At 47.7% G+C, this 19672-nt stretch overlaps 1 protein-coding gene across 1 annotated transcript in view; it reads left to right on the forward strand.

The window, feature by feature from the left end:
* The first annotated feature begins 1588 nt into the window (after positions 1 to 1588).
* The window catches only part of LOC118075872 (protein HIRA), a 56928-nt gene continuing 38844 nt past the window's right edge, over positions 1589 to 19672 (forward strand). The window contains exons 1-2 of the mRNA XM_035098234.2: positions 1589 to 1995; positions 16320 to 16382. Coding sequence (XP_034954125.1) covers positions 1959 to 1995; positions 16320 to 16382 — 100 coding nt within the window. The 5' untranslated portion in view covers positions 1589 to 1958. The remainder of the gene's footprint in view (positions 1996 to 16319; positions 16383 to 19672) is intronic.

Below are 19672 nucleotides of genomic sequence, written 5' to 3' on the forward strand. Positions count from 1 at the left end.
GGTATTTAAACACCTGCTATATCCAAGATGTTGCTGGACCCCCAACTCCCAATACTGAGGTTCCTGCAGCATTTAGAGGGCCGCAGGCGGGTCTTGAAGCAACTTCATACACCTGTGGCCTTGTAGATGTTGTTGGACACCCAATGCACTCGGTCCCAGATAGGAAGTCCGATAGTCTAATTCTCTCAGAATATTGGACTTGCTATCTGGGACCGAGTGAATTGGGAGTCCAACAACATCTAGAAGGCCACAGGTGTATGAAGGCCACAGGTGTATGAAGTTGCTACACTCTTGTAGGCCGATAGGTTTCCCGTCTTTGATACAGGGAGTTTCAAAAAAACTTCACACACCAGGAGGAGGGAACCTGTGGCCTTCCAGATGTTGCTGGAATCCCAACTCCCATCACTCCAAGACAGCAAGTCCAATAGTTGGAGATGATGAGAGTATTGGGTGTGGGTGTGTCCTCCTGCAGCATCTGGAGGACCACAGGTTTCCCAATTTGGCAGGTCTTGAAGCAACTTCATACCCCAGGAGTAGGGATTTGTGTTGTACTCCCAACTCCCACCATCTGGATTTATGTAGGACTCCAACTCCCATTATCCAGATTTGTGTTGGACTCCCAGCTCCCACGATGCGGATTTGTGTTGGACTCTAACTCCTATCCCCCCTGACTGTTTCCCCTGCTGGCTGGGACCGATGGGTGTTGGCAGCTCCGGCAACAATGGCAATATCCAAATGCACCATTTCAGGAACAACTGCTAGGGTGGGGCGGTTGGAGGCTTGTGTGTCATTTAATTGATTTTGCATCTGGTCCTGAAGTCACTTCAAAGCAATCCATTCCAATCTGTTGCAGCCAGACAGGATGACCCCTCTGGAATTTGTCACACAAACACACGTGAGAAAATTTGCCAATCTGTCTGTGCTTGGCTACCCGGAGCTGAACTACATGACCTTCCTTTCTTCCCAATGGTCAGGGATCCCTTTACCTTTACCTACATATAGGCTGCCTACATTCCGCATGTGCGAATGGGTTCAGATACCTATTAGGTCCATAAATTCCCATAAAGCATATACTCAACACAAAAAACAGCGACAATTTGTTGTTGACAAAGGGCAGCTGGACATATAACGGGCCCCATTACCTTCAGTAGCTTAGGGCCTCTCCAAACCTAAATCCGGCCCTGCTTCCACCCCATGGTAAATTGATAATACTATCTCTGGACCTTTCACACAGTCTTCCAGACACGCGGAGAGGACCCACGACTTGGCAGAGAGAGAGAGAGAGAGAGAGAGAGAGCGCATTTTCCAATAAGGGACAACCCTGTATCATACAGCACAGGAGGGACATCTAGCTGCACCCCAGCAACCCACCCTCTCAGAAAAGGGGAGCCCAGGGAGCTGGCTGCAGCTGAGGGGCTTCCCCCCCCCAAAGGCTGCTTTCCCCTTTCTTCCCCTTCCCCACGAGCGAGCCCAGCCGCCCTTTCCCTCCCCGGCCCCCAGCCTCCTCCCTGGGCGTCGCCTCTTGTTTCCCGCCGGGCCGCTTAGGTCGTCGCCCTCCGCTGACTTCCGGCGTTGCCGGGGAGCCGCCGGGAGCGGGGGATGCTGCCGGGCGGAGGCAGAAGGGGCGGCTGGCGGGACGGGCGGCCGGGATGGAGCTCCCGTGAGGAGGAGGCGGCGGCGGCGGCCGGTGGTGGGACCGGGGCGAGCGCAGGAGGAGGGTGGCAGCCCATGGCGGCGGGGCTCCGGCTGTGAGGCCAGCGGCGGCGGCGGCGGCGGCGGCGGCAGCAGCGACTCCCCAGCCCTCGCCTGCCTTCCGCCGCCACCACCACCCGCAGCTCCCTCGCCAGCCTCGCGGAGCCTGCCCCGACCTGCAGCCGCCCTCAACACGGAGGCCCAGGCACCCGAGCAGCGGGAGGAGGAGGAGGAGGAAGAAGAGGAGGAGGAAGAGGAGGAGGAAAATGAAGCTCCTGAAGCCGACCTGGGTCAACCACAGCGGTGAGCCAGAGGGGATGCGTCTCCGGCCGCCCCTAAGAGAGAGGGGGACGGGACGGGGCTTCTCGGGCAGGGTGTGGGAGAGCATGTGCAGAGAGCTTACCCACCCCCGCCCAAGGCTCTGGGGAGGTGCTCTCGGATTCTGTGCATGTGCACAGCTCCCGCGAGCCTCTCGGGCAAGGCCCCGGAGAAGCAGGGGGAGGGCTGAGCATGTGCAGAGTTCCACACACACCCCTACCTACCTGTAACACACGCACCTGTTCTCCTCCTAAAGGAGTAGGGTTGGCTCGGAGCATGTGCAGCTTAAGTGATCTCTGAGCATGTACAGAGTTTATCTCTCTCTCTCTCTCTCTCTCTCTCTCTCTCTCTCTCTCTCTCACACACACACACACACACACACCTGTTCTCCCCCTAAAGGAGTAGGGTTGGCTCGGAGCATGTGCAGCCCTCCATGGTTGGACTCCCGAGAAGCCAAGGGATATCTGAGCACGTGCAGAGTTTCTCTCTCTCTCTCTCACACACACACACACACTCATGCACACCCCTACACACCTGTTCTCCTCTTAAAGAATTAGGGTTGGCTTGAAGCATGTGCAGCCCTCCATGGTTGGGCTCCAGAAAAGCTGAAGGATCTCTGAGCATGTGCAGAGTTTCACACGCACACACCTGTTCTCCCCCTAAAGGAGTAGGGTTGGCAGCTCTCCTTGGTTGGGCACCAGAGAAGCTGAAGGATCTCTGAGCATGTGCAGAGTTTCACACGCACACACCTGTTCTCCCCCTAAAGGAGTAGGGTTGGCTCGGAGCATGTGCAGCATCCTCAGTTGGGCTCTGGAGAAGCCGAGGGATCTCTGGGCATGTGTAGAGTCCCTCCTTTCTTTGTTGCTGAGGATGAGGTTGACAGGTGTTCCACAGCACACACCTAGGAACCTGCTTTGCATTGAATCAGGCTGTCAATCTGTCTCCGAAGGGTCTCTGAGCACCTGCAGAGTGGTGGCCCCTTCTCTTTATTACTGAGGTATCCACTGGGCATACCCCACACACTTGGTGTGAAGCAGATAGAGGTTTCCAGGGTGCAGTTCAGTGAACGTGACTTTCTCTGATGTTTTATTTCCTCGCATTTACATTCCATCTTACTTCCATCATGGAACCCAGGGTGGCTTAGCTTTAATAATGATAATTTATAATAATAATTTATTATTTATACCCCGCCCATTTGGCTTTCCCCAGCCACTCTGGGCGGCTTCCAACAGAAATATTACAATACACTAATTTCTTAAAGATTAAAAGCTTCCCTAAACAGGGCTGCCTTCAGGTGTCCTCTAAAAGTCTAAAAGCCAGGTAGTTCTTTTTCTTTTTGACATCTGGTGGGAGGGCGTTCCACAGGGCGGGTGCCACTACCTTTAGAAAAGTAGTGGTCTTGCATGCCTTCTGGCTGTACTCTGAGATCAGACCATACTTTGGGACACACAGGTCAATCTCTGAAATTTTCTGAGCATATACAGTTGGAAACTCTCTCTCCTCTATAATAAAGTCCAAGTGTCTCTGCGTCTAGTCCCTGTGTCGGTGGGATTGCGCTACTGCGCATGTGCCCCACGGACAGCCGTTGGGACTTAGAACGCAGAGCGCTCGGACGGGCGGAACTCCTTCCAGCGCAGCCACCCTCTCTCCTCCTGAGCCCTGCACCATGGAGGAGGAGCGGTTGGGGGAGGAGATGAGACCGCTACTCACAACGGTAACTGAAGAGCGGCGGGAGGCAGGATGGAAGTTGGCGCACAGCGGCGGCGGTTGCGCACGGGTGAGAGGGAGGGGGGACATGGAGGGAGACGCTCGCGCCCCTTTCTCTCCCGCCTTTCCCCTGGGCTGAGGGCTCGGCCGGCCGTTGCTGCCGCCGCTGCACCTCTTTGTGAGGGCAGAGCCCCGCCGGGCTCCCTTGCTCCGTGACGGGGGAGCGCCGCCACCGCCGCCAGTGGCGGGGGATTAATGCCCGAGGAGGCGACACAAAGCCAGACGCTCTTTTCTTTCCGGTCTTGAGTCTCCCCCTCACACACACACGCACAAACCGACAGGTGTCAGTCCTCTCTCTCTTTCTCTCGCCTCCCCACAGCCCTCCCTTCCACTTTGCGCTTCCCCCCCTTCATCTCCGCAGCCAAACACTACGAACAACAACAACAACAGGAGCAATAATGTTGTGACACGTGGATGGAATTAAGAAGGTTTGCAGTGCTGTACATGTAATAGCGGACTTGCAGTGGTAAAAGCATTTAACAAGTCTGTTTTTACAAATGTTTCACCGCATATGTTCTAGCACCCGTTAATTTAACGGGCTAAATGATACTAGTATATACATAAGCTAGGTGCCAAATGGCTCCTTAAACCAAGGTTACAGTTGCCAAAACGGGGTGTCTAGTTGCCATTTTGGGGTAAGACGGCTCCAAAGAACTGCTGGCACAAGTCTTTATTGCACTTGTGCAGCTTAGAAATCAAAGCAACCCCCTCGAGCTCTTTGCATTAAGCTAAGTAAGTTTTACAAGATGTCAGCTGCAAGCCCTTAATCTGACAGTTTGCAATAGGAGCAGAGCAAGGAGAGAGCTTTTCTATGCTACTTTAAAGTAAAGCGGGGATTCGAACTGCCGACCTTCCGATCAGCAAACCCTAGACTCAGTGGTTTAGACTCAGCGCCACCCCGTCCCTACTTTGTGCTACTTTAAGTAAGTGTTAATAGCATACTGCTTCAGTATAATCATACCCCATGACAGCCATGGGAAACTGGGCCTGTGGGAGTGGAGTGGGGTCATGTCGTTTGAGCCTTGAGGCCATTTTGATCAAGTCATACCTACCTTCCATATGGGATGCGGGTGGTGCTGTGGTCTAAACCAGTGCTCCCCAACCTTTTTATCGCTGCGGACCAGTCAACGTTTGATAATTTTACTGCTGCCCGCTGAGGGGGGGGGACGTTGATTGTTTATATTTTATTTAGATTGTTTTGATTTAATAATTTTAATTTAATTGTATTTAATGTTCCTTGGGCGGCCCGGTACCAATTGATCCACGGACCGGTACCAGTCCGTGGCCCGGGGGTTGAGGACCACTGGTCTAAACCACTGAGCCTAGGGCTTGCTGATCAGAAGGTCGGTGGTTCGAATCCCCGTGACGGGGTGAGCTCCTATTGTTCGGTCCCAGCTCCTGCCAACCTAGCAGTTCGAGAGCACATCAAAAGTACAAGTAGATAAATAGGTACCGCTCCGGTGGGAAGGTAAATGGCACTGCTCTGGTTCGCCAGAAGCAACTTAGTCATGCTGGCCACATGATCTGGAAAAACTGTCTGCGGAGAAATGCTGGCTCCCTCAGCCAGTAAAGCGAGATAAGTGCCGCAACCCCAGAGTCGTCTGCGACGGGCCTTAACTGTCAGGGGTCCTTTACCTTTTTTTTTTTACCTCCCATACACCTGATCAGGTGTGTTGCAGGTAAAGATGTGGCTGAGCAGAAACAGGATTTGCAGGCACTGCAGAGCACTGTGCCCTGGGCTTTACAAACCCTGATGATCAGGTGGCCTGTATGTATGTAAGTGTGTATGTATGTGTGTGTATGTATACACACACACACACACACACACACACACACACACATATATATATATATATATATATATATATATATATATATATATATACACACATACACACACACACACCGCTTATATTCTCAAATGGCTGAGAGACAGTGACCTGACTTGGCTAGCTCCAGCAATCAGCTGATCCTTGGCACTTGCAGAATGCTGTTCACAGTACTAAGTTCACAAGACTGGAGACCATCAGTTGATTTTTGACATTTTCCACTCTGATGTCTGGTGATTAACAGGTGGGGAAGCCCCATCTTCCTGTCAAATGTGACCTGGGGCAAGCAGGGAGGTGATAAGGGAGATAATGATTTGGACTGTGGGTCACATACAGTTCCCCACCTTTGCTCTAGGAGAACCTGATATGTAATACCTGATTGTATGGTGAAGACCAGGCTTCCCCAAACTAAGGCCCGGGGGCCGAATGCGGCCCGCGAGGCTCTTTTATGCGGCCCCCGGCAACCCCCCTGCCCGCTGCTGCCGCCCGCTCTTAATGGCATGCTGCAGCTGCCCACTTCCAGGTCCCCGGAGTGTCGGAAATAGCTTGTGCGCATGCGCAAGCGTCATTTCCGGCGTGCTTCCAGGCCGGAGGAAGTGCATGTACACAGTGTTCTGGCAACCTGGAAGTGCGCTGGAAATCGCGTGTGTGCATGCGTATGGGCGCGCACTCTTGGGGTGGAGATTGACCACAGAGGCTCCCAAGGCTGGTTGCTTTGTCATTCAGAGAGAATTAGATTGTTGTTGTTTAGTGACCCCATGGACCAGAGCACGCCAGGCACTCCTGTCTTCCACTGCCTCCTGCAGTTTGGTCAAACTCATGTTCGTAGCTTCGAGAACATTGTCCAAGCATCTCATCCTCTGTTGTCCCCTTCTCCTTGTGCCCTCCATCTTTCCCAACATCAGGATCTTTTCCAGGGAGTCTTCTCTTCTCATAGGTGGCCAAAGTATTGGAGCCTCAGCTTCAGGATCTGTGCTTCCAGTGAGCACTCAGGGCTGATCTCCTTCAGAATGGATAGGTTTGATCTTCTTGCAGTCCATGGGACTCTCAAGAGTCTCCTACAACAGCATAATTCAAAAGCATCAGTTTTTCGCAACCAGCCTTCTTTATGGTCTAGCTCTCACTTCCATACATCACTACTGGGAAAAACATAGCTTTAACTATACGGACCTTTGTAGGCAAGGTGATGTCTCTGCTTTTTAAGATGCTGTCTAGGTTTGTCATTGCTTTTCTCCCAAGAAGCAGATGTCTTTTAATTTTGTGACTACTGTCACCATCTGCAGTGATCGTGGAACCCAAGAAAGTAAAATCTCTCACTGCCTCCATTTCTTCCCCTTCTATTTGTCAGGAGGTGATGGGACCAGTGGCCATTATCTTAGGTTTTTTTTTATGTTGAGCTTCAGACCATATTTTGTGCTCTCCTCTTTCACCCTCATTAAAAGGTTCTTTAATTCCTCCTCACGTTCTGCCATCAAGGTTGTGTCATCTTTCGGCAATCTTAATTCTGGCTTGGGATTCATCCAGTCCAGCCTTTAACGTGATGAATTCTGCATATAAGTTAAATAAGCAGGGAGACAATATACAGCCTTGACATACTCCTTTCCCAAATTTGAACCAATCACAGGTAGGTAGCCGTGTTGGTCTGAGTCGAAACAAAATAAAAAAAAATTCCTTCAGTAGCACCTTAAAGACCAACTAAGTTTTAATTTTGGTATGAGCTTTCGTGTGCATGCACCCTTCATCAGATAGCTCATACCAAAATTAAAACTTAGTTGGTCTTTAAGGTGCTACTGAAGGAATTTTTTTTAATTTTGAACCAGTTATTCCATATCCAGTTCTAACTGTAGCTTCTTGTCCCACATAGAGATTTCTCAGGAGACAGATGAGGTGATTAGATTATAAAGGGAACCCTGACCATTAGGTTCAGTCATGATCCCGACTCTGGGGTTGCGCCGCTCATCTCACGTTTTTGGCCGAGGGAGCCGGCGTACAGCTTCCAGGTCATGTGGCCAGCATGACAAAGCCGCTTCTGGCGAACCAGAGCAGCACACGGAAACGCCGTTTACCTTCCCACTGTAGCGGTACCTATTTATCTACTTGCATTTTGACGTGCTTTCGAACTGCTAGGTTGGCAGGAGCTGGGGCCAAGCAACGGGACTTCACCCCGTCGCAGGGATTCGAACTGCCGAACTTCTGATCAGCAAGCCCTAGGCTCAGTGGTTTTAACCCACAGCGCCACCCGCTTAGATTATAGGATGAAAATAAATGGTTCCACTGGACCAGACGGACTGATTCGGTTGCGTAGCAAACCTTATTGCATCAGACCAGGCCCAATTGAAATATTATTTTCCCGGTGCACATAACACAAGAAAGCGCATATTCTGAGGATGCGGAGCATAACTTTTTAAAAGCCCCTTACCAGGTGTGCATCACCCAGATTACTGAGCTGCTGCTACATGCACATTCTGCAGTACTTATAGCACAGTCCTGACCATGTATACTCAGAAGTAAGTTCTGTTGAATTCAGCAGGGCTTACTCCCGGGTAAGTGGGGTTAAGATTGCAACCTTAAACTTGTTTTTTGCATACAGCATCAGTAAAAATAAGTGGGGTTTTTTTTTCCGGTGGGGGGGAATGTGTCTCCTCGGATTAAATAACATCTAAAGTGGGTCACCATTGCTCTGTCCATTTATTCAGCATGGGCGACAAGTGCCTCAAGAGAGTGGAGCTTTAATCTGGAAGGACAGGAAATTGGGTGTCTGTCTGCATTTTGAGGAGAGAGGGGCAAAGTAATCCACCCCACCTACCACATGCTGCAGAAGTTCGGCTGGATACCGTATCATTTACCTCGTCTCAGAAATATCCCCTTAGCTGATGGTCTGCAGAGACAGGCTGGTGCGGCTTCTTTTGGTGTTTAGGGTGTTTAGTGTTCTTTTGGTGTTTAGTGTTAGGATAGCTTGCTGTTGTTTATGGGTGCTTTAGAGCATGGGTAGGCAAACTAAGGCCCGTGTGCCGGATCTGGCCCAATCGCCTTCTAAATCTGGCCCGTGGACGGTCCCGGAATCAGCGTGTTTTTACTTGAGTAGAATGTGCCCTGTTATTTAAAATGCATCTCTGGGTTATTTGTGGGGCATAGGAATTCGTTCACACACACCTCCAAATATAGTCCGGCCTCCCACAAGGTCTGAGGGACAGTGGACCGGCCCCCTGCTGAAAAAGTTTGCAGAGCCCTGCTTTAGAGCCCTGCTAGAGTAGGTTGGAAGGAATACCCAGGGTGCATCTGTCCACAATTTATTCTGGATGGGCAGGGCTGTCTTAAGTGCCCCTGGCGCCGTGGTGCGACAGATCCCTCCGGCGCCCGCCCCGCCCCGTTTCCCAGCGCGGTGGGCGGGCGCAGCACGGCTGCCACAGGCGCTGCTGCGCGGCGGGCGGGCGGGCAGGCACAGCGCGGTTGCCGTGGGCGCAGCTGCGTGGTGGGCCGGCCAGCCGGCGCCATGGTGCCCTGCGCCACCCAGCCTGCACGTAGGGCCGGCCCTGTGGATGGGTACATAGTTCTGTCACTGCCCGTTCTACTATTTAACACTGGGCAGCATTCATTGTTTTACCCTTTTCAAATCACTCTTTGACAATGGCCTAGAATAGTTGGTCTATGAAGCAAGCTTACTTAACCGGAAGCCCCAAGCTTTGTGGAATAGGAGTTGCTATAACGTTGCATCTCTGTGTGATTTCATATATATTGCTGCAATTGGGAGCTCCTTTGGAAATTTGTTGTAAAGGCTGAGCCAGTCCCACTCCGAAACACACATAAACACCAATGAAAAGGGTGGGTCATGTGGCAAACACCTCCCTGCAAGAATACAGTACAGAGGTTGATATCCCACGGCTAGGACCTTCATGGCCCTGCTGGCCTCTGGGAAGCTCACACATCTATGATCTATTCAGACACTGTAGGAAGCAGCACGCCAGATTAGGCTGCCCTTTTTGAGTTAAGCTTGCTTTAGAGGTCCGCTGCTTGTGGATTTTGAAAATAAGACTCCGGCAAAGTCGCTGATAGTGAAGATCACTATTAACCACGCTAAGAATTCCGACTGAAAATGTTCAGAGGCGTTGGTTTATGCCGTGGTCCTCTTCAGTGTCTGTAATATCTTGTGTTGGGCCTTCAAAAAGTGGCAAGTTTTCATGGTTTACAAAGTGTAAGAAAAGGACCAGTTCCGAAGAGGATAGGTAAACACAGGTGTATTAGCAAGTGAAAGGAAAATGATTTTTAAGTTCTTAACGTATCAGGTGCAGCCTGTGTTCTTGATATCACCTGTCCCTGGCGGGCGGGGAGAGGATGCCTTAAATAAAGTTAGTGTGACTTTTTATGAGAATGCTTTTGAAGTGTCAAGGTGTGCTTATTTATTACACTTTTATCTATCTGCTTTCTTCTGGGATTGAGCTGGGGGTGCTATTGATAGGGTTTGCCAGGCATTGCCCAAACCTAGACAGTGCCCTCGGTCCAGTGTAAGAAATTAGCCAGGCTCGTTTGCTATTTGCTATTGGCACGGGTCCAATTGTGACCATGTGGAGATCTCTGGGTGGCAGGTTGGCAACTGATATCTCCATCTGGCTGGCCCCTGCAGCAGGTAAGCAGAAGAGCTCATTTATTGCATTTATATCCTGCCATTTTTCTCCAAGGAGTCCATGGTTCACAGACACCCACTCCCCCAATCTCCGTCAATCCCTACAATGACCCTGTGTTGTAAACCACTTTGAGGTCCCCCCCCCAAAAAAAATTCTTTAAAATACAAAGTGGTATAGAAATGAAAAATAATAATAATACTTCTCATTGTAAAAGAAAAATGGCGCCTAGACATTCCAATGTGGCAACTGCAACCTAGATTTAAGGTGCCATTTGGCAATTAGCTTATATTTCTGAGTTTCTAACACTCTTCATGTTCCTCTTGTTGTGACTGTATAGGCTTGGCAGGTACAATTTGTTAGCTAGGCCAAAAGCTATACCTACTGAAATTTTGTTTTCTTGCACCAGTGTCCAAGGTAGAAAGAGTTCCTTCCACCTTCTGTTGCTTCTGTGCTTTTCCTTCCTCATTTATTTCCTCTTTTAAAAACAAAACAAAAACCTAAATATAGAAGCAGAAAGAGATTGTGGTAGAACCGCTGTTGTGACTAGGGCTGGGTGATGGTATAACAGTATAGCGTCCAAAACTGGTTTGAAGTCCAAATTGCGATATTGGTTTAATAGTTTTTGACCTGGCCAATATATTGCAAATTATGGTGTGTGTGTGTGTGCTATGCAAAAATCGCAATGTGGAAAAAAGCATGAAGCCAGCCAATGCCTCTACATCCGGTAGCTCCATCCTTATTTCTGACATTGTGATATCTCAGTATATTGCGACACTTAACTGGTGATATATCACAAAGTTGAAAACCAGATATCGCCCAGCCTTAGTTGTGACCTACCTTGGATCAGATTGTGCCTTCCTTGAATGGTAGTTCACACTTCCAAACGCTAATAGCAGAAGGCTTAGTTTGAGCCTGGTTATGACCTCTTCAAAGGTGGGAAACCCTGTAACTGTGAAAATAACAGGACAGAAAGCAATCTGGGCCATACCATTTTGGAATGTGTACCTTAGGGCAGTTGATATTGACTTCAGGGGGAAATGGAAGAGTTAAACGCTAGTTCCTGCAGCATAATGTACTGTTGTGGTTGCTGCTTGTGTGTGGCGTGCCTTTGGGCTAGAACGCTGTAGCTTGGATAGTTGCAGAAGAACCTTCTGGCCCAAACTGCACAAGCGTTCCAAACCAAGGCAAGCTGTCATTAGGGAAATTGCTATAACTAGGCAACTTGTTCATAAGAATGCTAATTGTAGGGTATTTGGGCTAGTAAAGCTGATTGTCGAAGTGATGCCTGTAGAAAAGAATGGCATAGATCTGTCCTCATCCAGACATCATGCCTCTGAACTGCTGTAGTAAGAAAGGAAAGAATCGGAAACCCTCTAAATGAGCTGCTATTAAGAGACATACCACACTCCTTCCTAAGTAATAAAACACTAGGTTCACAGTGGAGGTACCTCCAACAGAGGGAGAAATGCTCGAAGCATGTAGATGTTCTACTAGATGTATGTTTAAATAATCTGAATATTTTGTTTGCATGTTCTTGTCATAATTTGCATGCTATCTTCATCAGTATTGTTTTAAGAAAGGAATTTGAGCTGCTGCTTGTATTTCAGAGTGACCCCCTCTGTTTTCACACCACACTCCCATCATCCCTGACCATTGGTCATGTTGGCTGGGGCTGATGGGAGATGTATTCCAAAAATGTCCGTAAGGTCACAAGTTCCCCATTCCTGCATTAGAGGCCTGCCTCGTGCCTTTTAGCTGAGATTTTTAGGATTCCCTAACACAGCTCATTGGGCTACCCTGCTGGTGGTGTAGAGAGGGAGCTCATGAAGCCTAAGGTTCTAACCAGGCCACCCGAACTTGTGGGTCTTGGAATGGTGTGTGTCACCAAGTGATGCCAATGTTTGTTTATTTAAAACCATGTATATCCTGTTTTCTAGAATCCTGTTTCCTGGGACCCAGGTGGCGCTATGGTTAAACCACTGAGCCTAGGGCTTGCTGATCAGAAGGTCGGCGGTTCGAATCCCTGTGACGGGGTGAGCTCCCGTTGCTTGGTCCCAGCTCCTGCCAACCTAGCAGTTCGAAAGCACGTCAAAAATGCAAATAGATAAATAGGAACCGCTACAGCGGGAAGGTAAACGGCATTTTAGTGAGCTGCTCTGGTTCACCAGAAGCGGCTTAGTCATGCTGGCCACATGACCCGGAAGCTGTATGCCGGCTCCCACGGCCAGTAAAGCAAGATGAGTGCCGCAACCCCAGAGTCGGTCACGACTGGACCTAATGGTCAGGGGTCCCTTTACCTTTATATCCTGTTTTCAGCCATGGAAGTGGTTTAAAAGCTGACTTACAAAAAACAATTACAAGCAAATTTTGCATAAAATATAGGCGTCTGCAGAGCTGCAGCCATCAAAGCAACCGATAAAGTGAAATACTGCTAGAAGCTTGGGTGTTCTTTAAAAAAGAAGAAGAAGCTTTTTTAAAAAAGTTTTAATTCGTCTTCTAAATAATATTGTATAAGTATCTACTGAGTGTAGGGAAGGGCTGTAACTAGGATTGAGGTTCATGCTTTGGATGCAGGAAGTCTTAGGTTCAACCCCTGACATTTCCATGTAGGGCTGGGAAAGAAAGATTCCCGCCTGCAACCTTGGAGAGCTGCTGCCATTTAGGGTAGCTAAAGCTGAGCTAGATGGATCAGTGGTCCAATTCAGTGACAACAATTGCATGTCACTTCAAACCATCGTTAAACCATTACCAGCAAATGGCACAACAAGACTTTCTGATGAATTTCCTTGCGGAATTGGATCTTAAAAGTTAAAAGGGGGAAAAGGGTGTAGAATTCAACATCTCCTTGAGCCATTACTATCCGGGTGCATATATTTAAACAATAATCCTTTTATTTGTAATAAAAAATACTGCGACTTTCCCAAATGCCCAAGGAGCAGATCGTCAAAGTGGCTGCATCCTGCATAGCCCAGTTGGTAGAGTGTTATGCTGATCATGCCAAGGTGTGGGACAGCTGTGTATTCCTGCATGATTCTAGCATATTTTAACTCGTATGATTCTAGCATGTTCAGACTTTTCAGATCTTTGGAATAAGTTTGTCCTCGGGGGGTGGGGGTGGGGACAAAATATACTCAAGCCTATTCATTTAAATATTTTCGGGCGGAATGGGACCTCATTGGTTTATCAAATGCAATCTTCTGCACGAAGCTAAAATCCTCCCCCAACATATCAGTTTCGGTAGGTTTGCAAATACTGCTATGAAAACATAGCTGCGTGTACCGTTCCTTATCTTGCTGTTTCCAGACAGCTAATCCCTGTAATCCCAGTGTATCATCCTTTGCTCATCTGTTACCAGATGCTCAGTCCTTGGTGGAAGAAGGTGTTCCATAAAGTAGCCAAAGCTTCATTCAGACCTCCGATGGCTGGCAGATTTCAGAAAACGTTATCATTAAAAATGCACATTTGGATAAACTTTTACTTAGCTTTGAGTCTTTATTCTTTTCTCACCCCCCCAAAAAAAACAACCCAGAAGGTTTTGAAGGGTTTTTACAACGTCTGCTTCAATATGAGGACAACTCCAGACTGTCACCTAACAGCAGCTGTTATAGCAAGCTGCAAACAGGGGGAGAAACAGGACTCTTCCATCAGTTCTGCTGAAATACCAGCTTCCCAGACTTAAGTTGCCTGAACATTTTCCATTCTAGCTGGTCAGTATAAAAAACTGAAGCTTCAGAAACAGGTGCCTCCACACTCTGCCTACTGCTCAATCCCCATCTCTCTCTCTCTCTTTTAAAATTTTGTGCCGTGTCGAAAAGATTGTAAGCCTGAGAGCAGGGACTCTCTCGGTTTTCTTTATTGTTCTGTAAGCCTCCCTGACAAACTCTTTGACACTAAAAAAGCAAGGTAAAAATGCTTAAACGGACAGTGTGGAAAATTGTTGAATTTCTCTCTGTTTGAATTCATTGACCCCTTTTATAAACTGGTGTGTTGCCACCCCCCACCAAAATAAATGTTTTGCGCTTCGATATTAGGTGGACATTTTTTGTAAGGTGTTTTTGGCACAGCTCACTATGGAAAAAGAGGCATACAAATTAACTAAATCAATCAATCAATAAAAGCATCTTGCTGTTAGCTGAAAAATGTGCGCCACCATTCCTGCAGTGGAGACACTTGGATGCAGGATATATGGCTAGCCATAGAAAGCCCTGTGCTGAATCTCCAGCATTTTGTTGGACGAGTGAAAAGGCAACAGAAACCAACAAAAAGTGCCTTCTTTGTCAAGAAGTACAGTCATACCTCGACTTACGAAGGCTTCGACTTCCGAAGTCGGCAACCTCCGGAAGTCTTTTCGGCGCACGCGCCCGGCGCGCACATTCTGCGCCTGCACAGAGTGCCATGCGGGGTCGGTGCATGCGCCGAAGCAGCGCTTCAACACTGAAAACCTTGACTTACGAAGACGGCCTCGGAACGGATCGTCTTCGTAAGTCGAGGTACCACTGTATTGAATAAATGTTTTACTTTTGCTTTTCTGTTTTCCTTTTGAAAAAAGTTGACGTCTTACTAAAGATGTGATTACTTAAAATATTTTGGGAGTATTGGACCTGCTGGATTTGATTACTGTAACATTTGAGCTCTGGAAATTTATTTTATCATGTTTGATGAAGTATTATATTATTTGTTGTTTTGCTATTTGCCGAATTGCTGTTTTACCTCCTTAACTGGTCAGATTTCAACAGAAGCCCCGAGTTTCCTTTTTCTCCTCATGCCTGTGCCAAATAGGGCAGTCATCAATCCTTGTCAGACAGGAGCAAATACCTTTTTTGGCTTGTTTCAACAGGATATAAAAATAGGCCAACTGTCAAGAGGGACCAAAGTATAACGCAGCCGCTGCAAATCCAAATAAATTGTGGCGTTGGTGCTGGGAAGTGAAAGCAGCTACCCTGACAGATAGATGCCTAAGCCTTTAGCTTTTAAAAGTTCCCAAATGGGGCAGATCCAGAGTGAGAAAGGGCAGAGGATAATAATGGCGATGATTTAATTTATGAACCACTTCCTATCAAGCATCTCGAAGCAATTTCACAATACAATAAAGAAATAAATAAAGAACATTACATACCTGTTTGTGTCCAGTTTTGCTCCCTAACAATCCATAATCTGCAAGTCAGTAACAGAACATGGTTTTAAATCAGACTAGCTGTGGTGGCTTGTTGGGGAGGAACAAGCCACAATCTTGGATTCAGTCATAATGCCAAGGGAGGGAGTAACGCAAGAGAAATGAGGCTGCGTGTCTCGGCACAGTTTATTGAGCAAAGTTTCTTGGCTTAACTCAGAAATTCATGGAGGTAAAGGCTGTCAGCAGCTGCTAGACCAGGCATCCCCAAACTGCGGCCCTCCAGATGTTTTGGCCTACAACTCCCATGATCCCTAGCTAACAGGACCAGTGGTCAGGGGTGATGGGAATTGTAGTCCAAAACATCTGGAGGGCCGAAGTTTGGGGATGCCTGTGCTAGACTCAGTGGCTTTGCTCTGCCTGTGTGCTTGGATTCGGATTGTGCCAGTTGTTGGAAACTGCAGGAGGGGGGAGTGCTGTTTCACTAAAGACTTGCTTTCCGGCTTCCTGCATGTATCTGGTTGGCCACTGTGAGAACAGGATGCTGGGTTCCAGTCTGCATTGACTGACAGCAGCTCTCCAAGGTTTCAGACAGAGAATTTTTCCCAGCCCGACTTGGAGATGCCTGGGATTGAACCTGAGACCTTCTGCATTCAGAGCAGATGTTTTGCCACCGAGCTATGGCTTTTCTGCAAAAGTGTCAGTGCAAATCTGGCCTCCGTCTCCAGCTATAAAGCAGCCTTTCTATGAGTGGAACATGCCTTCCCCATTTCGGAGGGCACTATTGGATCCAGTCCGATGTTCTGTTTTGGCAAAATGCAAATACAGAGGGCTGCTATTGTACTGGAAATAACAATTATACTGCACTCTGGGTAACTCTCTTGCTGTGTTTCTTCTTTCTCTTCCCCCACCTTCCTGCCACACACACACACAACTCTGTCTCCCAAGTCATCAGATTTTGTTCCTCTTATTGTTTTTCAGGGAAGCCGATATTTTCAGTTGACATTCATCCAGATGGGACCAAGTTTGCAACTGGAGGGCAAGGTATGTTCACAGATTCTATCCTCTTGAGAAAACTCTGTTTCCAAGTTGATTACTGGTTACCTTGAAAATAAAACACGGATCATGTTTTTTTCAGTGCAGTACCAAAGAGTTACATGTGGACTGATTGCATGATGACCATTCCAAACCCTACATCTTTTTTTACTTTGATGCAGAGGTGGAAGGTAGCTATGGCATAAGCCATTTCTCATAAAACTGATGTACCTTCCTTTCATGCACGCAGAAGTAACGAGCCACAGTTTGTGGCTTAACGTTATGTCTGAACCAGGAATCTGCTTCATTTGGGCCATGATTGTTAAGCCAAGGTGCGTTCTTCGCTTTTGTTGGCATGAAACAAGCCATGATCCCCAGCTTGGATGTAAAAGTGTGCCATGGTTCGTGATTTGCTGCTCTCGTCTCGCTTGTGCAACAGGGGAAGCAAAACGCGAGTGAACTCTGCATTCGGACTAAACTATGGTATAGCATGAGGTCCAAACCATAAATGAGACTTGCTGTAAATCTTTCAACATTCATATTTTCTGTAGGATGCCCAATGTAACATATTAAGACATTTCTTCCTTAAATTACCGTACAGTCAGGCTGCCCTCGTTCTGTTGAATAGCATTCCTGTTGAGATATGACAGGCGGTCACAGTCTGTACTTTCCAGAAACAATGGAAAACGTTTTTTGTTCCAACAGGCTTTCCCAGCTGGATAAACGTGTCCTTGCCATGAGTGTGTCTATTTGGCATTCTTTTAGTTTTGTTTAATTGTATCAGTTGTGTTTTTGTGTGTGGTGACTGCCTTGAGATTATTGTGTGAAAGGGGATTGGACTGGATGGCCCTTGTGGTCTCTTCCAACTCTATGATTCTAAATGGATGACAATGATAATTCATTGCTGTTTGACACCAGCTCATAGCTGCCAAGTCTCCCGTATTCCCGGGAACCCCCGTTTTTCCAGCCGTTTCCCACTGGCAGCCCAGATTTTAAAACCCCCCGTAAATCCCCCGGATTCTTACCGGCCCGGGGAGGGTCCTTCTGCGCATGTCTGGAGTCTCTGGACATGCGCAGAAGCGATTTCTGGCGCTGCGGCCATTTTGGAAATGGGCAGAGCATGCGTAGAAGCGACTTCCGGTGCCACTCTGCCCAGTTCCAAAATGGCTGCAGTGCGACTTCCGGCGCTGCGGCCATTTTGGAAATGGGCAGAGCATGTTTAGAAGTAACTTCCAGTGCTGCTCTGCCCAGTTCCAAAATGGCCGCAGCGCGACTTCCGGTGCCGCACCGCTGCCGATCCTGGATTTTTCAATCTGGGAGTTGGCACCTATGCACCAGTTCAGGGCTAGTTCAGATCTGTGGCTCCTGTTGATGCTGTCCTTCACACGGAGAGAAGGGGATGGAGTGCACAAATTATGGTATGACAAGTGTCACCCCCCCCCACTGATTATTTGCCTTCCCACTTAAAAGAGGTGAAATAATCACAGATAACACGCAAACGGCCATTTCCCTTATCCAATAGAAATTGAAGGGGATGGCAGCATTTCAATGGGGACAAGACCTGATACCTTTCCTGCCACACTAGAGATCCCATTAGGCTTTTTCACGCATCACATGGAATGTGGGTACGCTGTATACATCTGTTTGTTTGAAAGCGGCGTTTACTTCTTCATTTGTACAGCTCAGCTAGCATGTAAGGATGCCTACAGACTGTATACTTGCTGGTGGTTACATGTGAATAAATGTTCAGCCCAACTGTTGTGTATAAAGATTGTGTGCTTGTTGAATATGTGTTTGTGTGTGTCTGTGGGCTCTGTGTAAATCCTGTAAGAAAAGGAAACAGACAACGGAATGTTATTAAATCACACATTTTAAAATCATGACAAACAACGCATGCTTGTTATACAAATAATATCATTCAGGTTCTTCTCTCCCAACCATTTCTTTTCCTTGTTAGGTTTTCAAATAAGAAAGCAATAATTTATTATTAGTATCGTTGCTGATGCTATTTTAACTGTCCTTTTCCAGTGCTTGGAGTGACATGATTTTAAAACTATAGAAATAATTAAAAATCTGTAACCTCACCATAGAAAAGAACAGAAACAAGAACTGACAGCAATGTAACTGCTAGAGCATTGGTCAGCAAACTTTTTCAGCAGGGGGCCAGTCCACTGTCCCTCAGACCTTGGGGACCGGACTATATTTTGAAAGGAAAAAAAAGAGAACAAATTCCTATGCCCCACAAATAACCCATTTTAAATAAAAGCACATATTCTGCTAATGTAAAAACACCAGGCAGGCTCCACAAATAACCCAGAGAGGCATTTTAAATAAAAGCACACATTTTACTCATGTAAAAAAGCGCTGATTCCCAGACCGTTCACGGGCTGGATTTAGAAGGTGATTGGGCCAGATCCAGCCGACGGGCCTTAGTTTGTCTACCCATGTGCTAGATCAGGGGTGGCCAACTCCTAAGAGACTGAGATCTACTCACAGAGTTAAAAACTGGCAGTGATCTATCCCCTTTTTGGGGTTCAGGTCAAAGTTGTTGAGCTTTTTCAGGGAGGAGGTAAAATGTTGAGCTTTTTTTAGGGGAGCCACAGTTGTTCAGCTACTTTGGGGGGAGCCAATGATCTACCAGTGATCTACCGCAGAAGTCCAGTGATGTACCAGTAGATCACGATCTACCTGTTGGACATGCCTGTGCTAGATAATCATCACAATACAGCTTGCCTCATATTGATAGACCTTCTCCACACACAAGTTTTCCCTGCCACAATGAAGGGCATTTTGTTAGCTTACAATAATCTTGACATGGCTCAACATAGTTTAAAATGTGTAATTTAATAACTCTCCTCCCCAGCCTGCGTCTGTTCAGAGGGCTTCTTAAAGAAGTACATAGCGGCACATGGCCCCTTCATGGATCAATGCCTTGTCGTGGCGAAGGGGCTTGAATAACTCGGAGAAGCTATGAGCTATGCCATGCAGGGCCACCCAAGATGGACAGGTCATAGTGGAGAGTTTTGACTAAACGTGATCCACCTGGAGAAGGAACTGGCAAGCCACTCCAGTATCCCTGCCAAGAAAACTCTATGGACAAAGACAACAGGCATATAAAAGTTATGACGCTGGAAGATGAGCCCCTCAGGTCGGAAGGCGTCCAACATGCTACTGAGGAAGAGCGGAGGACAAGTACAAGTAGATTCAGAGCTGATGAAGCGACTGGGCCAAAGCCGAAAGGATGCTCAGTTGCGGATATGCCTGGAAGCGAAAGGAAAGTCCGATGCTGTAAAGAAAAA

Source organism: Zootoca vivipara, chromosome 17 (assembly GCF_963506605.1).
Source record: "Zootoca vivipara chromosome 17, rZooViv1.1, whole genome shotgun sequence".
In the NCBI taxonomy this organism is placed as follows: Eukaryota; Metazoa; Chordata; class Lepidosauria; order Squamata; family Lacertidae; genus Zootoca; species Zootoca vivipara.